Source organism: Peromyscus leucopus, chromosome 2 (genome assembly GCF_004664715.2).
Source record: "Peromyscus leucopus breed LL Stock chromosome 2, UCI_PerLeu_2.1, whole genome shotgun sequence".
Lineage (NCBI taxonomy): Eukaryota > Metazoa > Chordata > Mammalia > Rodentia > Cricetidae > Peromyscus > Peromyscus leucopus.
In genome coordinates, this window is record NC_051064.1 from 54,740,166 (window position 1) to 54,760,170 (window position 20,005).

At 41.8% G+C, this 20,005-nt stretch overlaps 1 protein-coding gene across 2 annotated transcripts; it reads left to right on the top strand.

Moving 5' to 3' along the window:
* The first annotated feature begins 3,506 nt into the window (after window positions 1-3,506).
* Window positions 3,507-4,626, top strand: LOC114710587 (DNA repair protein RAD51 homolog 3-like). 2 transcript variants are annotated; one of them, XM_037202300.1, is made up of 2 exons: window positions 3,507-4,328; window positions 4,403-4,626. In XM_037202300.1, the coding sequence occupies exons 1-2, from the start codon at window positions 3,529-3,531 to the stop codon at window positions 4,536-4,538; spliced, it is 936 nt and encodes a 311-aa protein (XP_037058195.1). In that variant the 5' UTR covers window positions 3,507-3,528; the 3' UTR covers window positions 4,539-4,626. The 2 variants fall into 2 exon arrangements, with proteins under 2 accessions (XP_037058195.1, XP_028750585.1); XM_028894752.2 differs by having other exon boundaries at window positions 3,507-4,335; window positions 4,403-4,484.
* Window positions 4,627-20,005: the final 15,379 nt, after the last annotated feature.

A 20,005-nucleotide genomic window follows, 5' to 3' on the forward strand; every position in this document is an offset into this window, starting at 1 on the left:
CCTCGGGGGAGCGCTCTGCCAAGCCAGCCACATCCCTGGCCCCCATACAATCTTTTTATTAATTAATTCCTTTAAGACTACCCTGACTCTACCCTAATTCTTACCTCAACTACTTCTAAAAGACGGCCAAGTGCAAATGATATAAACCACAGTCAAGCACAAAATAAGAGACGAAGCAGAGGAAGAAGCATATGGCAACTGCTGCAGGAAACACATTCCTCGTGTGCTGTCTCAGTCAGGGTTTCTATTGCTGGGATAAACACCAGAACTAAAAGCTAGCTGGGGAGGACAGGGTTTAGTTGGCTTACACTTCCATATCGCTGTTTATCACTGAAGGAAGTCAGGACAGGAACTCAAATAGGCAGGAACCTGGAGGCAGGAGCTGATGCAGAGCCCATGGAGGGGTGCTGCTTACTGGCTTGCTCCCCCTGGCTTGCTCAGCCTGCTTTCTTGTAGAACCCAGGACCACCAGCCCAGGGAGGGCACCTTTACTAATCATTAATTAAGAAAATGAGCTGAGTGGTGGTGGCACACGCCTTTAATCCCAGCACTTGGGAGGCAGAGTCAGGCGGGTCTCTGTGAATTTGAGGACAACCTGGTCTACAGAGCGAAATCCAGGACAGGCACCAAAACTACACAGAGAAACCTTGACAGGAAAAACAAACAAACAAAAAAAACAACCAAAAACAAAAACAAAAAAAAAAAAAGAAAAAAGAAAGAAAGAAAATGTCTTACAGCTGGATCTTAGGGGGACATTTTCTCAATTGAGGTTCCCTTCTCTCAGATACCCCTAGCTTGTGTCCAGTTGATATAAGACTAGCCGGCACACATGCCCAGAAATTGGCCAGGAAACTATTATCATTCATGTGAGTTTAGAAAAGTCAGGAGATGGAGGCAACTTCCCCAAACCATCCATCTGCTGTGCATATACCTACACAGGTGTGAGGCATCAAACCAGGAAAAACCTGAAGCTGGGGTGATGATTATGATTGTATCTAATCACTACAGAGGCTAAATCAGGGAGAGCAGAATGAGTTCTGGGCCAGCCTGGGCTACAGTGAGGCCAGCCTGAGCAGGACCCTGTCTCAAAAAGAATTTAAGACTGTCACAGAGTATGATGTAAGGTGTATACCTGTGATCTCAGCACTAAGGAGGTGGAGGCAGAAGGATCAGGTGTTCAAGACTAGCCTCAATTGCATATCGAGTTCAAGCCTTGGGTTGTATGAGATACTGGCCCCCAAAATTCTCCAAAACCTACCCAGAAAAAGCAAGACAGAGAGATTGGCCAGAGATTTGGGAGGAAGAAAGTCAGTACAAATGATTCTAATCCCTAAGATGCAGGCTCACAAATGTAACAAACCGAAGAATTTCTTTTTTGAAAACAAGCTTTAGGGGGTGGAGGGATGGCTCAGTGACTAAGAGCACTGGCCACCCTTCCAGAGTACTAGGCTTCAGTTCCCAGCACCCACTCGGCAGCTCACAACTGTCTATAACTCCCGTCCCAAGAGATTCCACATCCTCTCTGGCCTCCTCATCACTAGGCACACATGTGATGCACAGACATACATGTAGGCAAAATAGTTATGCACATAAAATTTTTAATGTAATTTTAAGATTTATTTTATTGTTTAATTATATGTATGTCTGTTGTGTATGTATGTGCCCCTCTGATGCAGAAGCTACAAAGGCACACACCTTTGTGCTTACGGACTTGCTCCTCCTGTTTTCTTATTTTAAGGGCTGGAGAGACAGCACCCAGGACTTCAGTTTCAGGGTGGCATCACCCACAATGGAATAGGCTCTCCCACATCAGTCACTAATTAAGAAAATGCCCTACAAGCTTAACTATAGCCCAATCTTTTTTTTTTTTTTTTTTTTTTTTTTTTTTTTTGGTTTTTGGTTTTTCGAGACAGGGTTTCTCGTTGTAGCTTTGCGCCTTTTCTGGAACTCACTCTAGCCCAGGCTGGCCTCGAACTCACAGAGATCCGCCTGTCTCTGGCGTGAGCCACCACCGCCCAGCTTTATAGCCTGACCTTATGGAGGCATTTTTCCAGCTGAGCCTCCCTCCTCTCAGATGACATAAAAACCAGCCAGCACAAGTAGGATTCCCTCTTGACCATTGAGCTATCCCTCCAGACCCCAGAGAATTTCTTAACTGCTCATATCCTAGGCTCTACCCCTCAAAGATTTGAATTCCATGATTTGAGGAAGGAATGAGAAGAAATCTGGCCTGATAAACACTTCCTTGGTATGTATGTATGTATTTATCTGTTTGTTTCTTTGTTCATTTATTTATTTTTGTGGTTCTGGGAGTGGAAGCCAGGCCTCACACGCACGCACGCTAGGCAGACATTCTATTGTTCAACTACACCCAAGTCCTAGTGCTTGGTGCTTTAAATCCTTCCCGGGACTACTGAATCCCACAAGTTAGCAGCAAGGATAGGGGAAGCATAAAAGTCCTCAGAAGTTTAACAGTGTCGGAGTCTTCCATCAGATTCTAATTTATTTATAAAGTAACAATTTCTGAACCACTCGTGTTTAAAAGTTTTGTAAAATCACAGCTGGATTTGGTGGCTCAGGTCTGTAATCTCAGCACCAAGGATGTGGAGGCAGGAAGGCCAAGAGTTTAAGGTCATCCTCAGCTTCATAGTGAGTTTGAAAGCAGCCTGGACTATGTGAGATACCGTCAGGAAAAAGAGAGAGAGAGAGAGAGAGAGAGAGAGAGAGAGAGAGAGAGAGAGAGAGAGAGAAAAGCTAGAAAAAAAGTTTTGTGATATCAGTGATATCAATACCAGAAATAAACTAAAAAATGTAATGATGCAATATACACGACAGATCAAAATTAATAGCATAAAGACGAACACTACTTGGTATAGTAGAACAGCAACCATATTCGATTGGATGGTTTGCCTTTGAACCGTTCATCACACCATATGCTGCCATAAAATTCAAGTGGATTACAGCTACACGTCACGATTACCAGGAGAGCAGAATGACATGCTTGTGCCAGCTGTGGAAGACAGTGTGGCTCACTCTTGGGATAGGGAGAGGATCTCTGAGGTAAGCAGGCAGGGCAAGCAGGTCGTTATATAACAAGAGTGAAATTTCTACCGGAGGGGGTTTGTAAGGTCCCATTTGTGTCTGACTTTTTAAATACTACTTTATTTATTTATTTACTTACTTACTTATGGGACAGGGTCACTGTGAGGCCCTAGCTGTCCTAGAACATGCTGTCAACCATGGTGTCCCTCCACTCACAGAGATCTGTCTGACTCTGACTCCTGAGTGCTGGGATTTGCTGTGGAATAATCCCTTTGTACACTGTAAAGATTTGTTGCTGTGATTGGTTTAAAAAACAAGCTGACTGGCTAATAACTGAACAGAATGAGGTTAGGCAGGACAATCAAACTAGGAGAATAATGGGAAAAAGAAGGACAGAGCCAGAAGAGACACAAGGAAGCAGGATGTGTAGAAAAGTAGGTAACAAGACTTGAGCCGACTGGGCGCGCAGGCGCCGCGCTTTCAAAAATGCAGCGGGAGTTAGTGGGTTTCCCGCTGTCGCCCGCGGTGCGGGGGAAGCTGGTGGCGGCAGGTTTCCAGACTGCCGAGGACATCCTGGAGGTGAAGCCCTCCGAGCTCAGCAAAGTTGGGATATCTAAAGAGGAAGCTTTAGAAACTCTGCAAATTGTAAGAAGAGAATGTCTCACAGATCAACCAAGATGTGCTGGGACCTCTGTGGCAGACAGGAAGTGCACAGCCCTGGAACTTCTTGAGCAGGAGCACACCCAAGGCTTCATAATCACCTTCTGTTCGGCACTAGACAACGTTCTTGGGGGTGGAATACCCCTAATGAAAACGACAGAAGTCTGTGGTGTGCCAGGTGTTGGAAAAACACAGTTATGTATGCAATTGGCAGTGGATGTGCAGATTCCAGAATGTTTTGGAGGAATAGCAGGTGAAGCAGTATTTATTGACACAGAGGGAAGTTTTATGATTGATAGAGTGGTAACCCTTGCAACTGCCTGCATTCAGCACCTTTGTCTTATAGCAGGAGCACACATGGACGAAGACCATCAGAAAGCCTTGGAGGATTTCACTCTTGAAAATATTCTTTCCCATATTTATTATTTCCGTTGTCATGATTACACTGAGCTGCTGGCGCAAGTCTATCTCCTTCCAGATTTCCTTTCAGAGCATTCAAAGGTGCGGTTGGTGATCATAGATGGTATTGCTTTTCCTTTTCGTCATGACCTTGATGATCTGTCCCTTCGTACTCGACTACTAAATGGCCTAGCCCAACAAATGATCAGCCTTGCAAATAATCACAGGTTAGCTGTTATTTTAACTAATCAGATGACAACAAAGATTGATAAAAATCAAGCATTACTTGTCCCTGCATTAGGGGAAAGCTGGGGACATGCTGCTACAATAAGGCTTATTTTTCACTGGGAACAAAAGCAAAAGTTTGCAACATTGTACAAGTCACCAAGCCAGAAGGAGTCCACAGTACCATTTCAAATCACACTTCAAGGATTTAGAGATGCTGCTGTCCCTGCTTCTTCATCACAGACAGGAGGTTCTTCGAATTTCCGGAAACGGTCACGAGAGCCAGAGGAAGAATGCTGACCCCCAACTAGTGTCAATGCATAGTTAGACTTGTGATGTGATAGTCATTGTAGTACACATAAGTAGCTTATACTCTTTAAAGTGTAAACACATACTATGACAGGAATGAATCAGAATTATATGATGTGAATGGGAAAATAGTTACAGAATCTTCTCTGAAAAAAGCTTCCCCCTTTTTTTCCCCCTGTGTGCATATACTGTGGTGTACATGTAGTAAGAGGACAACTTTTTGGGGAGTTGATTTTCTACTAATTTTTTTAATTTATTTTTCTGTGTATGGTGTTATGCCCAGATCTTGGGGACCCCAAAAAGACCACCACAGAGACTGAATACCACATGTAAAAGTAAAGAGCCTTTATTTTCAAGTTCCAAGCTTGGTCTTTCTGTCCGTTGGACACAGTGGAGAGAGCAGAGAGCCCTGAGCTCAGGTCGGGTAGCAGAAGTTGGGGTGAGGGGATTTCTAGGGTTCAGGACCCTGATTGGCTGACATTTGTCTAGGAGTATCTGTAAAACAGAAATAGATGTATGCTAGACTCAGGGACATCTGGCCATCTTATCTAAACTTATCTAATGATTAGAATGTTTGGGATGTCAGATATTTCCCCTTAGATGCAGGCTCTCTCTGGGTGGGGTCAGCTTACGGCTTTTCCTGGTCTGGGTGTTACCTGCCAGTAAGCCTGTCACAGAAGCTGTGTCTGAGCCTCTTTCTGTTGTGTGTATGTTCACTATGTGTGTGCTGGTACCTACAAAAGCCAGAGTAGGCTGGTGGATCCCCTGGAATTGGAATTACAAATGACCCTGAGCCACCTTGAAGGTTCTGGGAACCAGACCCAGTCCTCTGCAAGAGCCAAAAATGTTCCTTCCCTAATGCTGGTTGGTGGTGACTCACTCTTTGATCCCAGCACTTGGGAGGCAGAGGCAGGTCGATCTCTGAGTTCTAGGCCAGCCTGGGCTACAGAGTGAGTTCCAGGAGAGCCAGGGCTACACAAAGAAACCCTATCTCTGAGGGAAAATCCAGTGTTTTTCTCTACTTGCTGTCTCCAGTTAATTTTGACAAACAAGTCTATGTGGCAGATGGTGGTTGTGTTTGGATTTCATCTTAGAGTTAGATTGTATGATCAATTAAAAAGATACAGAATTCCTTTTATTTCATGTCATCAACATGATTACCTTTTCTGGTAATTGATGTACACATGTGAATATTGATAGTGTGACTTTAAAGTATCCATTGAAGGTTAATGTGGCTAAAAGTTTGTTTCCCCGGGAGGTATGGAAACTAAGAAGTGGGGCCTGATGGGAATTCTTTAGATCATTGAAAGGTGCACTTCAAAAAGGATTGTGGGACCCAAGTCTCTTTTCTCTTGCTTCCTGGTCCTGAGGTGAGCAGTTCAGTCCTGTCATGTGTACATCTGCCGTCGCCATCTGGAAAACCCACCGGAGGCCTGGAAGCAATGATCTTGTCTGATCATAGGCTACAACCTCTAAAACTGAGCCAAAAGGAACCTTTTATCTCAGCCATAGTGATGAAAAGCTAACACAAATACATTTGTATGCACACAGAATACTTTCAAGATTTATAAGTGTTTTGCCTGCTTATTTATCTGTGCCCCGTGTGTGCCTGGTGCCTATAAAGCTCAGGAGGGAGTGTTTGATCCCTGGAACTGGTTACAGGCAGTTCTGAGATACCGTAGAAGTGCTGGGAACGGAACTTAAGTCCTCTGCAAGAGCAGCGAATGTTCTTAACTGCTGAACCAGCTCTCCAGTCCCCCAATGTTGCTTGTTGTTTTTAGTTGGCATATTTATTGTACATAGTAATGGGTTTCATGAGGACTTTTGTTGTTTTTTGTTTTTCAAGACAGGGTTTCTCTGTAACAACAGCTATGGCTGTCCTGGAATTCACTTTTGTAGACCCTGCTGGCAGCCTCCAATTCACAGCAATCCACCTGCCTCTGCCTCCCAAGTGCTGGGGTAAAGGTTTGCACCGCCACACTTCATGAAGACATTTTATTATAGGTATATCATGTGCTCATTTCCAGTGTTTTTCATGTCATTTCCATGGTTTACTATGTTGTGGACACAACTAGTACAACATAAGCTGATAATATAATTTACTTTAAAAACTCATTTCGGGAAGAATGAATTCTAGAAATTTACATTGTCCATTGCTGTACTTGGAAAATCATTTTAATTCCAAATAAGTTTAGTTGTTTATTATGACATACAATATAAAGTTAAAAACTCACATAACCTAATTCAGTACTTGGTTTTGTTTATTTTTAGGATACAGACTTAATATTTTAAATATAGTTATTACATTTCTATATTACTAGAGAAAAATGTAGAGATCATTCCATCGATGTCTGAGAGATACTTCATTGAGTAAAATGCTTGCCGCAGGTATGAGGATATGAGTTCCATCCCTGGAACCCGCATGAAAGAAACCTGAGACAGAACACTGGGTTCATGAACCAGCCAGCCCAGCTGAACCTGGGCTTCAAGCCAATGAGGCCATCTTAAAAGCAGGGTGTATAGCTCCTGGGGAATGACACTTTGAGATGTGGTCAGGCCTCTACATGCACACACACACACACACACACACACACACACACACACACACACGCTCGCGCACACGCTCGCGCACACACACACAAATCATTCTGCTAACCTCTTTCCTCTGTGATGCATGTGTGTTTGTGTGCACATTTGTGTATGTGCATGAATGTGGTTGTATGTGATCCGCAGTCCATATGGGGTGGTCAGAGGACAGCCTTGTTGGTCCTTGCTTTCTGCCATGTTTGAGACAGTCTCTCTTTGCATTGGCCAAGCCTGCTGGTCTGCAAGCTCCCGGGAATTCTCCTGTCTCTGCCTCCAGATAGGAGCACCAGGATTGTAAGTGCATGCTCTTGAGTGCTGAGCTGTCTCCCAGCCCCACTGTGCTTTATTTTTGTCAATAATGTTCTTAATCAAGTTTCTGTGATTGGTGGGAAAATTACAGTATGATCTGATAGGACTAAAGTTAGAGGACCCACATTCTTCCTCTGCCTGAGACTTCAGGAAATGCCAATTTGGGCATCTTTATTTTTCTTTCATATTTATTTTCACTGCCCTTATTTATAAACAAGATTGTTTATAAATGATTGTTTGGTTTTTCTGGTTTCTATTTTTATAGAAGCAGTATGAGACAGACAGGCACTGGAAATTATCAGCACTGAAAATATTGGAAAAAGTGACATTTACTTTCATGATCACAGAGGTGTGGTTGCTACACACCTGTAATTTCAGCACTCAGGAAGCTGAGGCATGAGGATTGCTGCTAGTTCCAGCCTAGCCTGAACTGTACAGCAAGACCCTGTGTCAAAAATAAATAAAACGATAAAAAATAATATTAAGATTACTCTTGTAATACCTTGAATTTCAGTTTTGAGACAAAGTTGAAGTGTTCTATTGCTTTAAAAAAAACATACTGAGTTACAGGAGAGAAGCTGACTGTTTATAATATGTATTTTTAGTTAACATCAGTGCCTAAATTTACTGTTACTGTTAAAATTTACAGAACATTTTGCTCCCTTAGAACTGATTTTGGCATAAAATATGTTGACAAGATTTCATGTATTTTTGACCGTAGTATATTTCTTTGCTTGTCTTCAGTTCCAGTTCACCTTTGGCATAGGCTTTGTGATACTTCAGCTGTCCATTTGACTTCCATTAGTGTTGTGAGAGGGGAGTTCTTAAGCATTCTGTTACTTTAAATATGGTTCTTATGTGTAATTTATTTTATGAAGATATAAAAATTATACTCATTCAAAAGGGATGGAGGGAGAACTCAAGGAGATTATATCCTACCAACTTTCAAAAATAGGTTGCAAGATAAGGACAAAAACCAAACAGTGATGTAAAGAGAATTTATGTCAATAAGCCATATATATAAATTGAGGCTCAAAGAGAAAAGTATAATTATGAGACTAACTGGTTCAATAATAGGAAGTACACTACTTTTTAGAAAAAAATGTTAAATGAAGACAAAAATAAATAAAATGGCTTAATAAGCTCTTCACCCCCACCCAGCACATGCCTTTAGTCCCAGCACCCAGGCAGAGGCAGGCAGATCTCTGAATTTGAGGCCAGCCTGGTCTACAGAGTGAGTTCCAGGACATCTAGGGCTGATAGGTGTGGTGATGGCACTGAAATCCCAGCACTTAGGACGGTAGAGATGGCTCAGTGGTTAAAGCGCTTGCTGCCTTTGCAAAGGACCCAAGTTCAGTACTTGGCACCCACATGGCAGCTCACACCTTGTGTAACTTAAGTTCCAGGGGATTCAGCTCCCTGTTCTGTTCTCCACAGGAACCAGGTACATATTCAATGCATACCCATACATGAAGGCAAACATTTCAAAGAATAGAATATTTTTAAAAAATTATATTTCAGCATTTGGGAGGCAAAGGCAGGAGAATCAGGAAATAAAGGATAGCCTTGAGTTCATAGGGCATTGAATCCTTCCTAAGCTACATGTGACCCATCTCCTCCTGTAATTAATCATTTTCTACTTGAGTGTTTTCAATGTAAACGAAAAAAAAAAAAAAAGCATAATGTGAATGGCCAAACAGTTTTTTTTTTTTTTTTTTTTTTGGTTTTTCGAGACAGGGTTTCTCTGCGTAGCTTTGCGCCTTTCCTGGAGCTCACTTGGTAGCCCAGTCTGGCCTCGAACTCACAGAGATCCGCCTGGCTCTGCCTCCCGAGTGCTGGGATTAAAGGCGTGCGCCACCACCGCCCGGCGGCCAAACAGTTTTAATTAAAAAAAAAAAAAAAAAAAAAAAAAAAAAAAAGACTTGAGCCATGCAGCAAAATATAGCTAAGAAATATGGGTTAATTTAAATGTAAGAGTTAGCTAATAATGAGCCTGAGCTATCAACTGAACATTTACAATATTAAGTTCCCAAGTCAGTTATTTGGGAAGTGGCTGCTGGTTATTTGGAAGCAGGCAGTCAGGACAGAAAAACTCCACCTACAAGTGGCACCCACCATCCAGCATAGATCCATATAAGATCTAAAAAAGCCTTAAAAGGGTTTTAAACACACAAAAACAGAGCCAGGCGCAGCTTTCTAGTCTCACTGTCTCATGCCAGCCACATCTCCCAACAGCTGCGTGGGAGATGGAGCCAGCTGCCAACCACCATGAGCTAAGCAGCAGGGCAGGTTCCTGAAGTCTCCAACACCAGCTGTAGTACAGAGAGGTGTCTCCTAGCCACTGCCTGAGGGCTTGAGAGCTCTGCCAGCATGCTGCATGGCAGGTTTGGGGGTTTTGTTCATGCAGACAGAAAAGGTTACAGACACGCAGTGAAGATAGATTTGGACGAAAAAAAAACCTCTAAGCAGGTGACAGTGTGTTTAAAAACATACATAGGCTTAGGAGAGAAAAGAAAGGGGTAGACAAAGTCCTTAAAAAAGAAACAGAGTCGCCGGGCGGTGGTGGCACATGCCTTTAATCCCAGCACTCGAGAGGCAGAGGCAGGCGGATCTCTGTGAGTTCGAGGCCAGCCTGGTCTCCAAAGCGAGTTCCAGAAAAGGCGCAAAGCTACACAGAGAAACCCTGTCTAGAAAAACCAAAAAAAGAAAAAAAGAAGAAAGAAATAGAGTCATAAAAAAAGTATAATAAGCCATGTAAAGATGGGAAACACACAGAGAGTCTGGAACCTGTATGCTATTGTGTTATCTTTGAAAACTTTTGGCTGCTAAGAGACACTGGATTATAAAAACTGCTAGATTCAACAAATCTATATATTTTAAAGATATCTTGACTTCAAAATTTAAGTCAAAAGATGACAACTTTGGGGGAGAGGTTATGGTTTTGTTTCCACAGGAAATGAGGAGCTGTGGATTCATTCTGGGTTAAAGAAAATCAGGTTTGATTGAGAAAGACCCCCTGAAATTCTGATTACAAATATAAAAAAATAAATCTCGAAGAAGTACAAGACATGTAATGTATATTTTACCTGCTTAGACACAACAAAAAAAATCATCTTTGGCTAACTTATATACAATGTACAGTCTATACTTGTATTAATGCAGATATGTATGTTACCTTTAAAAGTATATGTATTTTCAGAACAAGGAGACCAGGCATATATCAAAATGAATGACCCAGGTGATCCAACATCCAGAACAGCTTCCAGGCTGCTGACTGAGATGATCCAGCCTCACAGAATACTACAGCCAAGACTTAACAATTACCCTAAATTTTCTCAGGGTCCAAAGATTACCAGCACTCCCAGTCAACAGGAAGTAGTCTAGACAATTATGCCCATATGACCAAAAAATGGGTTATGGATGTTTATTATCATTTAAGAGGGATTGGTTACAAGTCATTATTGGTCATGATCAGGAAAAGAGCTAAACAAAAAAGTTAAATTCAAAGATATCTTTCTAAAGGCAAAAAGGGGGATATGATATAGAAATGATGAGATAAAATGGTAGATTATCGAATCTACTTTAATCCAAAAACAACTATTTTGGGTTTTTTTGTTTTATTTTATTTTATTTTTCTTGGACATAAAAACAGGTTATAATTTAAAAGTCCAGGGTTATTTTAAACAGTAAAATATTTTCTCTGTAGAAAATGGTATAAATGATAACATTTCCCAATAAGCCTTTTTAAGCCAAATGATAGCTGAATTATACATATAAATATTGATTAGATTCTGGGATACAGAAGAGACCTATCTTCATCTGTTCAGAGAGCTATGTTTTACTTAAGAGAGATTCCTAATCATCTTCCCCTTCACTGTTTGATTTATGGCAGATTCTTATCCTAATAGTGAAATGTTTCACTAAAGCTTGCCCAGTGATTGGGTAAAACCAAAACTTATTATAAGCCACAGTCATCCTAGGGTCCCCCCTGCTATGTAGCCTCCCTGGTTCTGTGGGTTGCAGTCTGATTGTTCTTTGCTTTATATCTAGAATCCACTTAAGAGTGAGTACATACCATGTTTGTCCTTCTGGGTTTGGGTTACCTCACTCAGGATGATATTTTCTAGTTCCATCCATTTGCCTACAAATTTCATGATGTCATTGTTTTTCTCTGCTGAGTAGTACTCCATTGTGTATATGTACTACATTTTCTTGCCGGGCGGTGGTGGCACACGCCTTTAATCCCAGCACTCGGGGAAACAGAGCCAGGTGGATCTCTGTGAGTTCGAGGCCAGCCTGGGCTACCAAGTGAGTTCCAAAAAAGGCGCAAAGCTACACAGAAAAACCCTGTCTCGAAAAACCAAAAAAAAAAAAGAAAAAAAAAGAAAAAAAGAAATACAGGTTAGTAGTTAGTCATCTATAATAGTCAAACCTATAGTGATGTTACATATGTTTTCAAGGTCATACACAGATATATCTAGATAGATAGATGGTCTTAAAGACTTATAGAATATGCAATTAATATGTTTAACAACCTAAGGCTTTTCATGACAGTGAGACACATCTGTTCCTAGCACACCAATCTACTTCAGAGAAGATGATGGGCATCTAAGGAACTATGTATAGGGTTTGTTTTCTTTATGGTGAAAGCTAGCCATGTGGGCTAAGAAACTGCCTCAATTGTTGAAAGATACTGTCCAAATTGGACCAGCAGAATACAAGAAAGGTGATTGCCAAACTTTGCCAAGACAAGGTAGGACAGTCCTTCAAAATTCCCTGCTTCAACATAAAAGTCTGTCAGATATGCTAGACCTGTAGGCCAGAGTTGGAAGCCCCAACATTGCAAAGGAACTTTGGGTGGTTGTCCAGGTGGCCTGAGGTCCCTGTCATTAAGTAACATTTTATCCTTCTGGGGTCTTTGATAGAGGTGAAGACTAGATAGTTATAGTTTTCCTTAGTTATGATAGAAGGCAAATTAAGTACAAAATCTTAGATTCACAAAGATAAAACAGATAATAAAATATTTTCTCTATTTTTGCCAAGTACAAATAGACTAGATATTATAACTGTAATTCTTACTTGATAACTGTCTTTGTTGTATATAATCTTACTATGATAAAGTTAAAACCTTCCTTTTTAATTAGACAAAAAGGGGCAAATGCTATGGAATAATCCCTTTTTTACTGTGAAGATTTGTTGCTGTGATTGGTTTAACAAACAAGCTGACTGGCCAATAGCTGAACAGAATAAGGTTAGGCAGGAAAGCCAAAATGAGAGTTCTGGGAAGGAGAAGGACAGAGTCAGAGAAGTCAGCAGTCAGATGCAGAGGGAGCAGGAGATGAATATGCCATGCTAATAAAGGTACCACCATGTGGCAGAGTGTAAATAAGGAATATGGATTAACTTAAAAATGTAAGAGCTAGTTATTAATAAGCCTGAGCTATCATCTGAGCATTTACAATTAATATAAGCCTCTGTGTGGTAATTTGGAAGTGGCTCCTGGGACAGGAAAACTCTACCTACAGGGATTAAAGACATGTGCCATTACCCCTGGCCTGATGAGCCTTTAAACACCAGTGGCTGAGGAATAGTCATTTTCCAAGTAAATTCAAATCTAATAGGAAGAATCTAACATTATCTTCAATGGGTCCTGTTCAATTACTCTTCACTAGCAATGTATACAGTTCAGTCATCTTTGGGGCAATTTAAAATACCAGATAACTAGCACTGGCAATGTGGTAGGGTGCTTGTCTAGCATTCACTTACTTAGAAGTATTACTACACATAGAGACAGATATTCTCCAAAAGATATTTCATATGAATTATGGACTCATGTAAATATCTTATGTTTTAGTTTTTTAAATACTAAACACTATCATTCCATGAGGAATCATGTTGTCAAATTGATTCACGTTTGTAGGGACCTTGGAATAAATTTTTCCCTGTCATCTCTGGACATTTATTTTATCTTGCTGGACCTTTGATTTGGAAAGCCAAGCCTAAGAATATCACTCTTACAAATTACTCAAGGGAGCACACCCATGCACTGTTCTCAGTTATGTGCTGGAAAGGCTGGGGTTATCACAATAACAAGGGAACAGTAACTACTTGTGTTATGGGTGGCACCAGGTTAAACCCTGTCTTAGATTTTATTGTGACAAAACACCATGATCAAAAGCAGCTTTTGGAGGGAGGAAAGGGTTTATTTGGCTTACACTTCCACATCACTGTTCATCACTGAAGTAAGTCAGAACAGGAACTCACACAGGCAGGAACCTGGAGGCAGGAGCTAGTGCAGAGGCCATGGAAGGGTGCTGCTTACTGGCTTGCTCCTCATGACTTGCTCAGCCTGCTTTCTTACAGAACCCAGGACCACCAGCCCCAGTCAGCACACTGGTCTGGGCCCTCTGGCATCAATGACTAAGAAAATGCCCTACAGGCTTGCCTACAGCCAGATCTTATGGGGGCATTTTCTAAACTGAAGCTCCCTCCTCTCACATGACTCTAGCTTGTGACAAATGGACATAAAAAATAGCCCTCACAAACCCTAAGTTTTAATTGCTACTCCTCTGGCTTTACATCTATAGTAAAGAGATTTGGCACTTATCATATATTACTGTGTGTTTAATAGTTTTTGTTTAACTGACTTAATAGGAAAGTTTTAGTGAAGTTTTGCTTCCACAGGAAAACTGGGCAGAAAGGATAGAGATTCCCCACACATATGATGCTCCCCACAATCAGTATTGTTCCAGAATGGTACATCCATCACAGCTGATAGGCTACACTGGCACATTCTTAACAGAGTCCACAGCTCACAAGAGGCCTCACTGTTGGTGTCATGCATACTGGGAGCTTCCATAAAGGTATAGTGATGTCTTGAACACTCGAATACATTACAGAACAGTCCTACCACCCTAAATCTCTCTATGTGGTGCCTATTTGTTCCTTCTTTCCCCGAACCTGGAAACCACTAATCTTTTCAGTGTCTCTGAAGTTTACCCTATAAAAAATGTCAAATAATCAGAGTCATACAATGTGTGTCCCTTTCAAACTGACTTCTTACATTAATGCTATACATTTACTTTCCTTTTTCATGATTGGTAGCTCATTCCTTTTTGGTGCCATATTCCATACCCTAGGTCAACCATAGTTTATTTATATGCTTGCTTATCAAATGACGTCTTCTTGGTTCCAAGTTTTGCAATTATGAATAAACTTTTCTGCTCTGTGTCTCTCCGCATATGCTGGGATTTGTGAACACAAAAGTTTTCATAAATCAGTCTTTGCTGCTGTTTGAAATAGGCTCTCACTCTAGTCCAGGCTGACCTAGAACTTACTTTGTAGCCCAGGGTGTCCTCAAAATCCTGGTACTCCTCCTGCTTCAACTTCCCAAATTCTGGCAATATGGGCATGAATCAATCTTGGGTCAAAAATTTCACAGTGCTTTTTTTTACCCCATGCTGTCTTAATTAAGTTGTTGAGGTTGCAAAATGAGATACTGAAAACAAAGCATGACCCTTTGCAAACTATTCCTGTGTGTGGATCAACCAAAACAAAACCAACATACAGGAACACTTTGAAAGTTCAACCTGCGTGGCCGCTTTAGTCATTTGTAATTCCAAATGTCGTTTTCCATTCATCCAAAGCTTACTTATTGCCTTGGAATTCTCCTTTCTTGTCTTCGAACTGTTTGAACTTCTAAATTTTGTTTTTATTTTATTTTACATGTATGGATGTTTTGCCTGCACATATATCTGTGCTCCCCGTGTGTGCTCAGTGCCGGAGGAGGCCAGAAAAGGACGTTAGATCCCCTGGAACTGGAATTACAGGTGGTTGAGAACCACCATGTAGATGCTTGGGATTGAACTCTGGTCCTCTGGAAGAGCAACCAGTGCTCTTAACCTCTGAGCCATCTCTTCACCGCCAAGTTTGAAATCATAACATAAATCCAGCCTGGCATGGTGGCACATGCCTGGACTCTCAGTACACAGGAAGCTGAAGGATCAAGTTCTAGGCCAGCCTCTGCTTCACAGTCAGATCCTGTCTCAGACTCTTGCCTGTATGTGGATTCTATTGCTAATAAATAACATACCTTTTTTTTTTTTTTTTCAGTACTGGAGAAGGAACCCAGAGATGCATGCTAGGCAAATTCTCTAATACTCATATCTCAGCCCTAAAATTAAAGTTGTCTTAAAATGTTTTTAAAGGTCAGGTGTGGTGGTGCACACCTTTAATCCCAGCACTCCAGAGGCAGAGGTAGGCTGATCTCTGTGAGTTTGAAACCAGCCTGGTCTACATAATGAGTTCCAGGACAGCCATGACAGAATAGTGAGACCCTGTCTGAAACACAGAAACAAAAAGCAAACCCCAAAAACAACAACAAAAAATGTTTGTAACTATGTGTATGTGTGTGGAGGGGGGCAGGGGTGGAGATGTGTGCAGTGAGTGCAGATGTCTAGAGATGCCAGAAGAGGGCACCAGATCCCCTGGAGCTGGAGTTATAAACAGTTGTGAGACATGAGTGCCAGGTCCAAACTTGAGTCCTCTCCAAGAGCAGCAGTGTATGCTCTTAACCACCGAGTCCTTTCCCCAGCCCCTGAAGTAGCGTAAGTCTGAATGTCGTAGAAATGAATAGGCAAAGGGAGTAGTGGACAGGAAGAAGTCCAGGTGTCCGTCTTCACGTCTTTGGAGAGCTCTTTGGAGGCTGGCAGAATAGTGTCCAGGCATCTCAGGTCGGAGAGTGAATTTTATAATACGTTAGTGTTGGATGCTGTGGGGAAAGACTTTTCCTGTCTTGGGAGTTCACTAGAAGAGTTAACAGGCCTCAGTTATGCTGGTTCTGCTCCAAGGCAACAGGCAGGCTTTGTTCTCCAAGGCCCACATTCCCAGTTATTAAACTAATAGTAAGCATGATGCACAACTGGAAAATATTGTGCCTGGCTAGGAAGCTGCTTCCTAGCAACAAGTTTTAGACGGTATGCTCTGATCTTTAATGGATAAACAATTGCCTCTGCACATCCCGTTCCCAGTGATTGATTAAAACTTAACCTCAGTTCAGGGAGATCCTAATTTAGTCAAGGCTACTCTCAAACATCTTCCCCGGTTCTGAAAGAATTTTATAGAGCCAACGCCAGCAGTGGCCTGGGACAAGGCAAGACATCTGGTCCTCAGCTGCCACTGTCAGCGGCTGTTGACACCTGCGCTCTCATCTGGCTTCCAGCTGTGCCAGCCACGAACACAACAGCTCTGGGCTTCCCTCCTTCTGAACTTGAGGGCTCTTCAGGATCTTGGCTTGCTAAACTTTTACATTGCCTTTTGTGAGGGGCATAGAAAACGCCCATCGGCTCTTCTGTGGGGAGCAAGGAAAAACACACCTCAGAAGCTGCCCCCAGGTGCCGTGCACAGAGAAATGTCCTAAGGTCTGCCACTTCCTTGAGTCCCACATAGCAAATGAGGCCCAGATCTCCTTCTTAGGGTTTCTGTGACCCACCTGGTGCATCCCTCACCAGCACACCCCTTATTCTCCTCTGGACTTCTCTTCCCACACTAGAGGAATCATATCATTGGAGACTGATAAGGACGTGAAGGGCTGTGTCTGACTGATGGAAGCATTCTTCCATGCCATGTCTTTTGTTATACACACACACACACACACACACGTCATGCCCTGACCAATGTGTATAACATGAACCCTGAACAATTAGAACTGATCTAAGAAATTCTACACTAGAAATGAAGAAAGCCAGAGGAACAGCAACTCCCAGGGAAGATTTCTCACAGTTCCTGTAATTGCCTCACAGCTCAATCTATACATGCACATCCTCTGGCTTTTGTTCCACCTTCTTTTTTAAATAAATGTGTGTGTATGTGTGTGTGTCCATGTATGTGAGTCTCCCCATGTATGTGAGTCTCCCCATGTATGTGAGTCTCCCCATGTATGTGAGTCTCCCCATGTATGTGAGTCTTCTCTACACACAATGGCCAGAAGAGGGCATCAGACATTCTGCAAACGATAGAGAGCGAAGACCTTTCTCCCTCTTGTTCTGGCCAAGACTGTAATCAATTTTCTTTCACCAAGAAGAGGAAGGACTGTGCAAAGAACCCGAGCCAGGGTCTTGTGGAGAAATTAAGCAAAGGCACAGAGCAAGATGTGGCTGGAGAGTGTGGGTGAGCCCCAGAGACAGTGAGAAATGAGGTCAGAGAGGTAAGGAGGCAAGACTTGGAGAGGTGCTCTACCACATCTGATCCTTGTTTCTGAGTGGGATGGAAAGGCTTGAGAAAGTTCTACAGAATACCAACCAGGCTGCTTACAAGGGTCACTATAATTTGTTGAAAAGAGACCCTAGAGGTTAATGGACGAAATCAAGGTCAATTAAAGCTACTTCAACAGGCCAGGCCAGGCAGAATAATGGAGTAGGATGAGGCTGTGGGAGTGGCTGAGTGGCCTCCATTGATTCTGGAGAAACGTCAGCCGTCTTCTGTGTGATTATTATCTCCCTATAAGCAGTTGGTCATCTTATCCTTATCCAACAGTTTGATTATGATGTCTAGGGTGAAATTTCTTGGAATTTGTCCTTCTTAGGGTGCACTCAGCCTTCTGTGAGCTTCCCACTGCATTTGGGAGGTTGTCAGGTACCAGTCTCTCAATCATTTTCTGCTCTCTAATTCTCTTCTCCCTCTAGGAATCCAGCTCTGCATACATCAGACATGGAACGATCCGCTTACTCTCTCCTCATTTTCCTCCACCTCCTGTTCTTGGGACCGAATAATTTTTCATTGATTCAAAGTTATTTTATCATTTCCAATGTGTAGAACGTTAAATTCATGGACTGTACTTCATTTATAGGTTTAGGCTGCCCATTTGGCTCTGTTTCTACAGTTTCCATTTTTCCTGCTGCAGTGACAAGCTATGTCCTGGGAGTGGGGACCGGGCTTTTATGTCCTAGGTCTATTGTAGAGTAAAAATGTATTAGTCATGAAGAGATTAGAAAATGCAATCAATTATCAAGATTGAAAGCAGTCACTAGAAATCCTCACCAGGGTTACCCAGATGTGGGAATGAGTGGACTGGGACTTTACAGCGCTTGTCATATACACATTTAATCACATGAAAGGCAAGTGTGGTGGCATCAGTGCAGCAGATGTGTGATCTCAGTAGATCTTCAAGTAACTTAACTTCATGCCAGAAAAAAAAACAGTAACATTCCTTACAACACACACACACACACACACACACAATTTAGCACTCCAAACACAAAATTCATGTATATGTCATACAATCAAAATCTATCCAGCATGTGAAGAAAAAGGAAAATATTACTCGTAACTGGAAAAATCAATATAAATATATACATAGATGACAGAATTATCAAGCAAGGACATTAAATAGCCATTGTAAAATAATAAATGTTATGAAGAATATAAAGGGGGAGGCATGAATATTATAAAGAGGGGAAGAGAGACATAGAAAGGCACAAAGAAAACTTCTGATACTTGAAAAATAAAGGGCCTGGGACACTCTGGAAGTTAAGACAGGAGGATTTCAAGTTTGATGCCAGTCTGAGTTTCCTATCTCAAAAGGATATAAAAAGGAGGGATAGAATCACAAGGAAAACACACCACAAAACCATTAACCAAAAGACTTGTGGGAGGGGGCTGGGGACATAGGTCAGTGGTGACAGCACCTGCTTACCATGTGTGAGGCCCCGGGTTCAATCTTAAAGACAGTGCAGCAGGAGACTTAACGAGTTTTCTTTAACTAAAATACAGAGAGATGGCTCTTTGCCTCAGAACAATCAGTTACTGGTGATTAAATCTTTTTCAAGTACCATATTGATCTCCAATCATTAATCATTTTTAAGTGAAACATTACACCAGCATTGTAGAACAGAAATATAGTGTGAGCCTCTACAGTGAACATCAATTTTTCTAACAGCTACAGTTTTAAAAGTTAAAGGAACAGTGGTAGATAAACATTATACAGTTGTCAAAGCACACAGACTGTGCGATCCCCAGAGTGAATCCTATTGGTGTGTCAGTCGCAGGCGTGCTCATTGTCACGGATGTACCACTGGTGGGGGACACTGGTTATAGATGAAGCTGTGCGCATGAAGGGCAGGGGCCATCTACTTTCTGTATCTTCCGTTCAACTTTGCTGTGAGCCTAAAACTGTCCTAAAAAGTAAAGCCTTAGTTGAAAGGGGAAGAGGGTGGGGTAGTAATAACGTAATACAGTGCACATGTATAAAAGCCTCCAAAAATGTTTAAAGAAAGGAAAGTCTATTGTTTTAAAGAAGTACAAAGCAGTCAGTGCAGGTTGGGAAATAAGTTCAGCCATTGAGTCCCATGGCCCAAATTAAGATCCCAGTTTCAGAATGTTCACATTATCCAACTGTCAAGTACTGGCTCAGACATTCTAAATACAGTAAGAAGCTGGGTGCATATAATCTCAGCACTTGATCAGGAAATCAAGGTCA

Coding starts and splice junctions, on each gene's coding strand:
- LOC114710587 (XM_037202300.1), top strand. CDS start 3,529: ATGCAGCGGGAGTTAGTGGGTTTCCCGCTGTCGCCCGCGGTGCGGGGG. Junction 4,329..4,402: donor AGCCTTGCAAATAATCACAG/GTTAGCTGTTAT, acceptor TCCCTGCATTAG/GGGAAAGCTGGGGACATGCT.